At 50.8% G+C, this 12,028-nt stretch overlaps 2 protein-coding genes across 2 annotated transcripts in view; both read left to right on the forward strand.

The window, feature by feature from the left end:
* mrps9 (mitochondrial ribosomal protein S9) overlaps positions 1 to 2,337 on the forward strand; it is a 9,752-nt gene extending 7,415 nt beyond the window's left edge. Inside the window, exons 9-11 of the mRNA XM_079735471.1 lie at positions 550 to 658; positions 1,360 to 1,529; positions 2,065 to 2,337. Of these exons, the coding sequence (XP_079591597.1) occupies positions 550 to 658; positions 1,360 to 1,529; positions 2,065 to 2,156 (371 nt within the window). The 3' untranslated portion in view covers positions 2,157 to 2,337. The remainder of the gene's footprint in view (positions 1 to 549; positions 659 to 1,359; positions 1,530 to 2,064) is intronic.
* A 549-nt stretch (positions 2,338 to 2,886) lies between these two features.
* LOC307074258 (SLAIN motif-containing protein 1-like) lies at positions 2,887 to 10,181 on the forward strand (the record flags this gene model as incomplete). The annotated part of the gene is made up of 7 exons (XM_079734275.1): positions 2,887 to 3,263; positions 4,008 to 4,072; positions 6,237 to 6,344; positions 7,349 to 7,672; positions 8,639 to 8,785; positions 9,216 to 9,450; positions 10,106 to 10,181. 7 exons carry the CDS (start codon positions 2,887 to 2,889, stop codon positions 10,179 to 10,181), a joined length of 1,332 nt encoding a protein of 443 aa, XP_079590401.1.
* Between the last annotated feature and the right edge of the window lie 1,847 nt (positions 10,182 to 12,028).

The raw sequence follows: 12,028 nt of genomic DNA on the forward strand, positions 1-12,028 counted from the left end.
ACACACACACACACACATTCATAAACACACACACAGGTATTCATAAACACACACAAACGCATTCATGAACCCACACACATGCATTCATAAACACACACACAGGTATTCATAAACACACACACAGGTATTCATTAACACACACAGGTATTCATAAACACACACACATTCATAAACTCAGGCATACACGCATTAATAAACATACATATACACATGCACACATTTATGAACACACGTACACACAAACACAAACGCATTTAGAAACACACACGTATGCATACAGTATATGCACCTGCATGCATTTAGTAACTCAACACACGCACACACACATTCATAAATGTACACATTTATAAAAACACACAAACACGCATTAATATAAACACACACACACACAACCAAGCAACCTAAAATGCACACGCCACAATGAACGTTACAATCACCCCACAGTGCCATGCATTGACACAGTGTGTGTGTGTGTGTGTGTGTGTGTGTGTGTGTGTGTGTGTGTGTGTGTGTGTGTGTGTGTGTGTGTGTGTGTGTGTGTGTGTGCAGGCCGGAGGAAGACCTCTAAGAGTTCGGTGGTCCTGAGAGATGGCGGGTCGGGCCGTGCGACCGTCAATGGTTCGGAACTGCTGTCCTACTTCCCCGTGTACCAGGACAGGTAGAGAACACACTCACACCCACACACACACACACACACACACACACACACACACACACACACACACACACACACACACACACACACACACACACACACACACACACACACACACACACACACACACACACACACACTGGTGCCTTCCAGATTCCTCGTACGCCACCCGCACGAGTTGCAAAGTGGGAACTCTCCCAGCTTTCTTGCGTCATTTCACGGAGGAACGCCCCCTTTTGGTCGGTCCCACTCGGAATCCTGAGAGTATACCGAGTTCAGTGAGGCCGACCGTACGACTCGACAACAAAAATGGCTGCGCCCGTAAAGAGATTTATTTTCTTTGTATTTGTAACACGCTGGTCGTTGTACTCTGCTACTTTACTCCAGTCACCAATTTATGCATTGTGCGGTCTTGCTGTGCGTTCAATACAATGTAAGTTGCGTTGTTTGTTTTTCGAGCTGGTTTGCTAAAGAGGCTAATGCTGCTAACAATAAACAACGACTCGCCAATGACATGACCCGTTCACAAAGACAAACCGGAACGCTTTTAAGTGCTACGGGGCAGGAAACGACGTCACAACTCGTGACGTCCCGGCGTACGAGGCATCTGGAGCACGCCCGCGGCGCCTCCGTCGAACCCACGCGGAAAGGATCGTGACCTCTCGTGCGTTGGGCTGTTCCCTGCTGTCCCGGGGGTCTCCTAGGGAGCAGGTGATGTTCCCGCTGCAGTTCGCAGGGGTCCTGGGGCGCCTCGACGTGGAGGCGGAGGTGAGCGGCGGGGGGCGGTCCAGCCAGGCCGGCGCGGTTCGCCTCGCCATCTCACGGGCGCTGCTCGGCTTCCTGTCCGAGAGGGAGGTGGAGAACATGAGACAAGGTGTGTGTGTGTCTGTGTGTGTGTGTGTGTGTGTGTGTGTGTGTGTGTGCCTGTGCGTGGAAGATAACGGTGTTTGGTTTCATATTTGGTGTCATAAGGACACCTGTGCTGTCTGTCTCTCAGGTATCTGTCTGTCTCTCATTTTTCTGTCTGTCTTGGTCAGGGTGAATGAGTGAAAAAGTTGGAGTTAAACTTTGGCTGTGTGTGTGTGTGTGTGTGTGTGTGTGTGTGTGTGTGTGTGTGTGTGTGTGTGTGTGTGTGTGTGTGTGTGTGTGTGTGTGTGTGTGTGTGTGGAGTATGACTGACTGTGATTTCATTCATTTGGCGTCTTAAGGACCCCTGTGCTGTCTGTCAACATCTCTCTGTCTGTTGGTCTGTCTCCCTGTCATTTCTCTCCTGTTTGTCAGTCGGACTGTCTCTCTCATTTCTCCCCTCTCTGTCTGTCTCTCACGTATCTGTCTGTCTGGCTGTCTGTCTGGGTCAGGGTGAATTGGTGAAATAACTTCTAAAAATCTCAATTCTGTCTCACTCTCAGCTGGCCTGTTGACCCCTGACCCCAGGGTGAGGGAGAGGGACAAGCCCGGCCAAGAAGGCGCCCGTAGGAAGTTCACGTGGAAGAAACGATAATTTACATAATTGGCGGGAAAACTGAGGACAACAATGGCGGACGGGACGTGTGAGCAGAACTTGGGGAAGATATGTGAAAAATATTAACCGTGGCGTACCTCGGCCACTAGAGGGCAGGCGAGGCCACGGCGTGAATGAACCCGGTCGTTTTTTGTGGATTTATCAATAAATTAAGTTGTTTTTCATACTAGAGGTGCTACGTGTGTTTTATTTGGATGTAAATGAAACGGGTGGGAGATCTACATGTGTTGCCTGTAGAATACAAGCTACAAGTCTTCATTATTTAGAGCTAGTACACAGTATTGTTAATACAATTAAAGTATCCTAAATACTTTATTTGTATCTAAGTGAAACGAAGGGTTTACAGAAGTCAGCGTGTTATTTTGAAATTATTGTTTGATTTGAACTATAAAACTATGCAAATTATGAATTAGCATGTGTACACATTTTTTTAATGGATCAAGAGTTTATAATTCGAGACAGGACAGGTGCGCATGGCTTAACCTGCAGTTGTCATTGGTGTGTGTGGAGGGGGGGGGGGGGGGCGTGGTCAAGATCCTCCTCTCTCATTGGTCGACTGTCCTAGGTTTTGAGCCGGCAGCTCGGATCACACCCGAGTAGAGAGAAAGAGACGCACAGACACAGCCAACTCTTGTCTAGCAGGCCAGTCTACAAGTCAAGCGCTCACTGTCTCCTGATCCAACACCACGCACTTCGCTCTCACCGTCCGATGGAGGCCGAGGTCGGCCTGATGAACCGCCAGACCATGGATGTGGTCGACCACAACTGCAACAGCATGCCGGCCGAGCTGGAGGTGAAGAAGCTCCAGGCGCTGGTCCGGAGTCTGGAGCTCCAGAATCAGCAGCTGAGGAGCCGGCAGAACCGCACTCTGTCCCCGGCCCCCGCGTCCAGCAAACTCGAACACAAGGAGAACAACAACCACAACATCAACAACAAGAACACCCCATCGGGTGTGCTGGCGTACTTCCAAGCGTGTTTCTCCGAGAAGCAGGCAGGAGATCGGGAGGCCACCACGGTGATGGACGACGTAGAGGAGCTGGACCTGGAAGCCATGTTCTCCTCCAGGGATTCGGACGACGAGACCTGGTTGGTAGGATGACTGCGGAGGAACCACGTGTTGCTGCTGATCCGCTAAGCGGCTATAGTGGAGCCTTTGGCGTGCGATGTGTGAGATACTTGAGATGTCTAATTTGTCCAGAGTAGACTCCAGACTAATGACGTGAGGTTTGAATAGTCTCGCCTTGCTTGATGTTGACAACGCGATTCAAGTTTGCCCCTACGTTGAAGAGCACCCCCGTAGTCTACTTCTGTAACTTATCTAACTTCGACTCCATGGTTTATGTTTGACAAATCAAAGTTTACTGTTGGATGTTAAAACATGTTCCCCAGCGTCCGAACTTCTCGCCTTGGGATACTGTTGTTGCCTTGGTAACGCAGCCCCTGCCTCCCTCGTCGCTCGTCGCGATTTAAACAACATGAAACACAATTAACACATTTTAGAACACATTTTATTCATAATATGTGGCTGTCGGAGGAGAGATAGGGCCACCCTTCGGCACTCCCAAGCAGGATTAAACAAGCACATCAACACAAACACAAACTCTGAACAAGTCTGTGTTTCGGAGCACAGTTGGTGTCTTTGTTGCTCGGGGGACAGCCTTGTTCACGGAGATCCCATAATAAGCCCTGTTCACTGGTCATTTCGATTATAAGGTCACTGTGTGTGTGTGTGTGTGTGTGTGTGTGTGTGTGTGTGAGCAGGCTGTACGTGTCATCCCGGGCAGCCCTGTGCGCAGACAGCCCACCCCTGTCTTCTCTGACGTGGTGCAGGCAGGTTCTGGACAGCCCCCGGTCCGAGGGGGCCATGAGGACCCCGTCTCTGAACCTGCAACGAGGTGTGTGTGTGTGTGTGTAATGGTGATGCAAGGAATTGTTTGTGCGTGGATAAGAGAAGGTTTTATTGACACACACACACTCACACACTATGGTACGGGCCATGACGTCACCATGCTGGCAGCTAGTACGGCTAGCCAGCTTGGGGTCCGGTCCATCCCACCATGGTACCGGACTGTACTCGCTCGCTTGCACGCGTGCGCAGGAACCATCGTCTCGTCCACTCCTGCGTGGTGTGGTGGTGGTGGTTGTCACGACGACAGGTCGCGAATGAGAATACTCGCTATGCAGCGAGGCTGGGAGTTTGGTTGGGGTAGAGAGGGCTCAGGTCAAAGGTTTGGTGGGGAGCAGGTAGTGGTGGAGCTGGATGAGAGTAGCTAGTGGTGGAGCTGGAGGAGAGCAGCAGCAGAAGCAGCTAGTGTTGGAGAGGAGAGGAACATCTAGTCGTTCGAGGAGAGGAGACAAGCTGTTGGTGGTGGGGCAGGGGAAGGGAGAAGTCATTGATGGAGCAGAGGAGAGGAGCGTCTATGAAGACACCCTTCAGAGATGCTTCAACTGCATGTAGGATACACCGATGTGTCTCTGGTTCCAAAGCTGCTTCTCTGCCTTGGTAACCGATCAGCGGGCACAAATGGGATGGAGGATGGCCTCTACTCTTCCCTTCGCTGCTGTGCTATCTCCAGATCTGGGATCTGCCTAGCTAAGGCCTCTGTCGGTGCCTCTGTAGATGTTAAGTGATGTCTGGCTCTCGTTTGCGTTGGCGGTACTTTAAGGCAAGTCTCGTATGCGTATCCCAGGAGCCGTCGCCATAGCAACCGCGTTGAGTGTGTGTGTGTGTGTGTGTGCGCGCCACTCCGAAACAACGGCACCCACTGTAGTGTGGTGCCAGCCGCCGCTGTGATGCACCGTCCTGTGATGTCACGCCGTGTGTGTGTGTGTGTGTGTGTGTCCAACAACTCTGTTTGGCTTTTTTAAGCAGAGATTCAAACACAATCTCTCTCACACGCACGCACGCACGCACGCACGCACGCACGCACGCAAGTCCTCAACCTTTAAACACTGAAATATTTGAAGGTATTTTACTGTGGAAAAAGAGATGAGACTGATTTATTTCAGGGTCTCTCTCTTTCCTCACCCCTGCCCTGTCTCCCCTCATCACATTCTCCTTGACCCCTCCACTCTCAATACTCACCCCCCATCTCCCCTCACCCCCTCCCATTCTCCTCCCCTCCTCCCCCATCTCCCCTCACCCCCTCCCATTCTCCTCCCCTTCCTCCCCCATCTCTCCTTATTCCTCCCCCTCCTCCCCCATTTCCCCTTCCCCCCTCCCATTTTCCTCCCCATCTCCCCTCATTCCTCCCCCCCTCCATACTCCTCACCTTCCTTCCCCCTCTCCCCTCACCCCCTCCCATTTTCCTCCCTTCCCCCCCCACTCCATTCTCCTCCCCCTCCTCCCCCATCTCCCCCCCTCCCCCCCTCCCCCTCGCTCTCTCCAGTCTCTAGGTGGCGCCCCTCCCCCTCGCCCTGCAGCCTCTCCCCCTCCTCCCCCCTCCTGTATCGCGTGGCGGGGGGGTCGGCATTCGGCGCCTCCCCCCCCCTCGCCGGCAATTCCTGCTCCACCCCGCTCTTCTCCCGACGCCCCGGTAAGCCCCCCCCCCCCCCCCCCCCCCCCCCCAAAACACACGCAGGTTCGATTCCCCACCCAACCACTCAACCTTGTTCCTCAGACTGCTCCTCTCTCTGTCCTCCTCCCCCCCTCCTCTAGCCTCCCCCCTGGCCTCCCCCCTGCTGCTGCCCCCGAGGGGGTCCCTGAGCCCTCTGTTGAAGGAGCCCCTCCCCCCCGCCGAGAGGAGCCCCACCTTCCTCTCTCACCTGGCCCGCCGCGGTAAGACTCCGCCCCAAGCTTTCCCCCCCAAACCATCCTCCCTCTCCCCTGCCTTGACGTGATTGGTCGGTAAAAAGACCGACCTCAGTCAGTGTTATAAGGTAGTCCGGTCTTCTTCTTCTACACTTTTGTAAAACTACTTTTTCTGTAACAGTTGGAGGCAAACATCGATTTTGAGGGCCAGGGTCTTTTGAGAACGCCACCATAAACCAGGAAGGAATGTTGTGCATCACACAAGTTACCACTACCTCATAACGACCGCTATGTTTGTCTTCGGAAAGGCTGGAACTCGGCGAGTTTCGACGATGACGAGAGGGACGTCGTCGCCACGGGTTACAAGCTCAATGACCTCACAGATGTACAGGTCATGGCCCGACTGCAGGAGGAGAGTAAGTAACAACGCATAATCGAATGTTCCGAGTCTCAGCCTGATTGGTCGTTAAGGCCTCACCTGGATGGTCGTTAAGGCCTCACCTGGATGGTCGTTAAGGCCTCACCTGGATGGTTGTTAAGGCCTCACCTGGTGTCTCGTTAAGGTCTCACTTGATGTCTCATTAAGGCTTCACATGGTGCCTCGTTAAGGCCACACATGGATGGTCGTTAAGGCCTCTCAGGGTGTCTCATTAAGGCTTCACATGGTGCCTCGTTAAGGCCACACATGGATGGTCGTTAAGGCCTCTCAGGGTGTCTCGTTAAGGCCTCACAGGGTGTCTCGTTAAGGCCTCACCTGGTTGTTCGTTAAGGCCTCACCTGGTGGGTCGTCAAGGCCTCACCTGGTGGGGTGTGAAGGCCTCACCTGGTGGGTCGTGAAGGCCTCACCTGGTGGGGCGTGAAGGCCTCACCTGGTGGGTCGTGAAGGCCTCACCTGGTGGGTCGTGAAGGGCTCACCTGGTGGGGTGTGAAGGCCTCACCTGGTGGGTCGTGAAGGCCTCACCTGGTGGGTCGTGAAGGCCTCACCTGGTGGGTCGTGAAGGCCTCACCTGGTGGGTCGTGAAGGCCTCACCTGGTGGGTCGTGAAGGGCTCACCTGGTGGGGCGTGAAGGCCTCACCTGGTGGGGCGTGAAGGCCTCACCTGGGGGCCAACCAGGGGCTGTTTTCGGTAACTCTGAATCTCTAACTCCAAACTCTCTCGCTCTCTCCCTCCATGTTTAACTAACTAATCAGACCTACGAGCTCATCGCTACTTTAGCTTCATTAACCCCAGGAGGTGTGTGTATATGTGTTTGTCCTGTCCGATTTCTTTTGTGTGCGTGTGTCTATTCTCTGTGCGTGTGTGTGGGGGGAAATATGTGGGGTTTTTTTGTGTCTATATATTTTGGTGTGTGTGCATTGCTACCCCCCCCCCCCCCCCCCCCCCCCCCCCCCCCCCCCCCCCCCCCCCCCCCACAAACAGGTCTGCGTCAGGACTACGCCAGCACGGCCCCTCTTCGGGAGAGGGGGCCCAGCCTCTCACGCCGGACCCCCCGTCCCACGGAGGAGGAGTGCGGCCCCCTTACCCCTCCCCAGCTCGCTCCCTCCAGCCTCCCCCGGCCCCACACATTCTCCAGCGCACGGGACTGGCACCGCAGCAGCGTGTCGCTGTACACACCCCCGGCTACCCCCCCAACCTCCCCCGTCCAAACGTACGCTTCCAGGGCCTTCTTCGCCTCCCCCCCTCCACGGGCGGGCCCCGTCGGCCCCAGCGCTTCCCAGCCGCAGGCCCTCAGACCCGGATCAGGTGAGCAGGAAACACCCTGGCTTACGGCCGGGCCTGTATTACTTTATCGGGGCGAAATTGCTAATTGGTGGCCGCTACTCGCTTAAGGGGGGCTTAAAGGACTTCTTGGCTGTAGCAAACGGATTGTCCTAAAGTTGATGCTACTGCCACTTGGTGTTGTACTCGCGTGGTTACTGCTGTGTTTACGGGGTACGTACCCCTGTTTTGTTTTGTTGTTGGCCGTTTCGTCCAGCGGAATGTCCCGTTGGAAATCAGTTGGCTCTCGGTCATGAGCGTAAGTCTATCCCTGATATTCAGGCTGCCTTTTTTTAAAAGTAATTATACTAAACGCAAAACGACGATTCCCCAATTAGCGCTCTGATAACTAACTCGCTAACGAAAAGCGCTGATACAGTTGGTTCTAATCTCATCGGTTAATTCCAGAAGCATTTGTTCGACATTTAATTAGCTGTCGCAACGCTATTGCCGGCGCCCAAATACAGACGCAGCGAGCTTTGAGGGATAAGGTCCCCTTAATCACCTGACGGTCACCCTGAATGACCCTGCTAGCCAGCTCGCCAACCGCTTGCCTCTAACTCCCTGTAAGTCTAGTCACAGGGCCCAACGGAAACAGGAGAGACTGGGCGGTGGGGGTGACACAGAAACAGAGCGGGAACAGAGCTCTTTGTTGTGTGCCTGACGACCTGTTTTGACCTGTTTTCCCTCTGCAAGTTTTTAGTGGTTGGTTTTTGCTCATAATGACTTGGTGGGTGCAATTTGATATACGTATAAGAACAATATTTTCAGTTTGTAGGGGATGATTGAAAAAATCTCATATCTGACGTTGACTCCTATTTATTTATTGGTTTATTTCAGGGATATTTCACACTAATCAACAGTCAAATTGTAAGTGAGCCAGTTCGCCTAAGAGGCTAGTTAACATCTGTTGTCCCCAGTCCCACTTGATTCTGGTTGTTGTTTTACCAGTAAACCAGCTGCGCCGGAGCATGCCTAACCTGGTGCAGGCTCCCAGCATGCCAAGCGTGCACATCTCGGCCAATCAGGCGGCTCCCCTCTCCCTGCTGCGTAACAGCCTGAGCTTTGATTCGTCGTCGGCTCAGTTTCACTCCTCCAGTAAGAAGCAGCAACCTTTCTCTTTCCAACCCTTCGAACTAGCTAACAAGCTAATTAGCTAATGGCTAAATGTGTGTTATATATTATTTTTATAATTATTCCAGATTTATTCCTTTTGTGTTTTCTTACTTGATGAAGATGATTCTGATTTTGTTTTTAAATAGCTAGCTTTCAAGATCTCTAACTAGGTAGCTAAATATGAAGGTAAAAACTAGCTAACAAGATATCTAGCTCACAAGCTAGCTAGATGGAAGGCTAAAAAACTACATAACAAGATGACTAACTCTCCAAAAGGGTAGCCATCAAACAAAAATGCTAGATAATGAACTAGCCAGCTTACTTACTTACTCACCAACTCCCTAACATGCTGGCTAACCAACACACTTGTTAGTGAAATAGACGGCTAACACGCTAACCTCTCGGCCTGCAGTCCAGCTGCAGAACCGCGTCCACAGCGTGGGAAGCTTCTCTACTCCGTCGCCCACGCAACCGCCAAAGGCCACCGCCTACGTCAGCCCCATCATCAAGGGCTCGGTTTCTGTGCCGACAGGCATCCCGTCACTCGGCAACAAGACCCCCACCCAACCCCTCACGGCCCGCAGCGGCCTGCCGCGCCCGGCCTCAAGCTCCGCCCCCCGCCCCCGGATCTCCCAGTTGCCACGCAGGTGAGCCGACCCAAACATTTACATTTTACATTCAGGGCATTAGGCAGACGTTTTTATCCAAAGTGAACTTTCAGTAAGTACATTTGTCGGAAGAAATAGAAACAACAGTATATCGCTGTCGGTACAGTAAGGATGATCATAGAACCAATTGCCAAGCATTTACAATCGCTAGGTTAACCCATTCCCCATACACAACAATGATAGCTAGGATAAGATGCAGCATAACTTAGTACTATAACTAAATACAACGAAATACAATAAGTGCGTACTTTAAGTGTGTACATAAAGTGCCAAGTATGAGGGGAGGGACGGGTTGACTATGCAGAGTCTAGCTGAAATCTGAACCCCACCAAACCTGCATGGGGTCTCATGGTCTGTAAAGGATGGACTTGCGTTTCAATTTGAGGGGGTTGTGTTCTTACTCACAGAGTTTGGTTGGAGCGTTTCAGATGCTCAAGGGTGGAGACCTAGGGTGAATCAGCCAATCTAACCTGGGGGCTGTGGTCTACAGTTTCTGTGTCAGTTTATAATAAAAAACAGATCATTCAATGCTAATGTTCACCAGAAAAATGCAGTCATCATGACTTATAATAATATAACAAAAAACATAAAAAACGTGCGTAGATTCTGTACTGATTCTTTCCTCTCTCATCAGTTTGTTGACGCCCCCCAAGAGCATGACGCAGCTGACCCCTCTCCGTCACGCCAGCTGGAACGACGGCTGCTACTGACCCAACAGGAAGCTTACCCCCACCACCACCACCACCACTCCCACTTCCTTCCCTTCTGGCCAATCAGAGCACTATCAGGTACCCTGCGTGCATAAAGGACTTTCCGAGATTTAAAAAGGTCGGCTCGAGATCCGCACAATATCGGGGAGAGAGTTTAAAAACGTCTCAAAGTGTTTTAAAAGTATTGCTGCGGCAAACCGCCCGCTACTTCTGTGAGCTTTAGGACTTTCCTTCACAGACTCGGTGAGGTTCAGAGTGGCCAACGGTCCACTGTAGTTTTAAGAGTTTGATAATGCCTCCAATGATGACGACCAAGTGCAATAACACGGCTAACTGACTATGCTAATGATAGTTTTAACCAACGCGCCTCACGTTTTGATTAGGATATTGAATATGATTCAGGTGTGTGTTTTGTGTGCGATTGTGTGAGGTGTGTTAGCAGTGTCGGAAATACCACTGCTAAATGCTGCTAGAACGATAATGTCCTTGCTTTTCAGGCAAAAGTGTGTGTGTGTGTATTTAAATGTAATATTATTTAAACTGCCTGAATGTGTTTGTAAAGCTGTTCAACCGTCCTAAAAGTCTACAATTTAAGATTTAATAATATACACACACATTTATGTATTTTTGCGCACTTTATAGTTGTATTCCTGCTATGACCACTGCACTGATTGTTGCTTTTTGATTTCTTTCGATATTTCCACCACTAAGTATGTTGATTGCACTAATTTACCTCCTGTCCTAACGAAGCACTTTGTTTTATAATGCACCTTTCACACTACCTTGATACTTTTGTAACTACGTCAATGATTGAGGGCAAAGTTTTAATAAAGCATTGAAGTACTCTAGTGTTATTGTCTAGAAGTTCCTACACGTGTTTTTGGCAACATAAATGCAAGAAAACGTTCTCCCTTCATTCAGTCACCTCTCAGATTAGTATCAAGCACTTCATAAGTGGCATTCTGGTTAAACCCATCTGTTCAGTCTGTTTCATTAATCTGTTTTACTGCGACGTACACTTGCGACGTCTCATCCGGTGTTTATTCATAATCCATGGGAGTTATGAGACGGTGTCGCAGTTCCACCATCACACCACACGGCGGCAGTAATTGAACAATTCAAGTGTTAAATGTTAAATTAACTATAATGGACCTGATGTTTCACACTAGTAATAAATTGTTTTTATTTGTATTGATTACATGCATTTAACGAAATAAAATATTTCTATATATATTATGTAGCCTATACATAAATATTTTACAGTGGGCCTAAAGTCTATATATTTGCACGTGTAGGCTATGCATACTTATGAAAGAGATATGAAAGGTAAGCCTGCGATTAAAACGGGCAAGGGAGGTCGTAGTAATTATTCGTCTCCTGGAGCAAATGAAACCAAGTGACTTTACTTAACTGTAATTCTTTAATTAAAAGTAAAGTTGCTTAATGAAGATCTCGTCAGTTTTTTATTATAGCATTTTATTTTGTGTAATGTAAATTCTAAAAACAAGCACACCCTCTCACAAGGTTTCCCAGGTTAAGCATCGACGCGTCTCCGTATCTTATAATCACCCTTATCACGCGTTCTATGACGTCACACATCTCCCGCCCCGCGCGCCCAGCCTCAGCACCAGCACCAGCAGCGCCTCGCCTCGCCCCTCCAGGAAGGTCACGTGAAGACTGCAGGCCATCACAACAAAAGACCCCCCTCAAGCGAGCCGTATCCCAGCTAGCCTACCTACCTGCCTGCCAAGAGACATCCCCTGTGCCCCGTGTCCCCCCCCCCCCCCCCTCCCGAGTACCGGTCCCGTTTACGCCGTTATGTCTCTGGGTGTCGGTTCGCTCTCGCC

This window comes from Pollachius pollachius, assembly GCF_949987615.1.
Source record: "Pollachius pollachius genome assembly, chromosome: 4".
Taxonomy (NCBI): domain Eukaryota; kingdom Metazoa; phylum Chordata; class Actinopteri; order Gadiformes; family Gadidae; genus Pollachius; species Pollachius pollachius.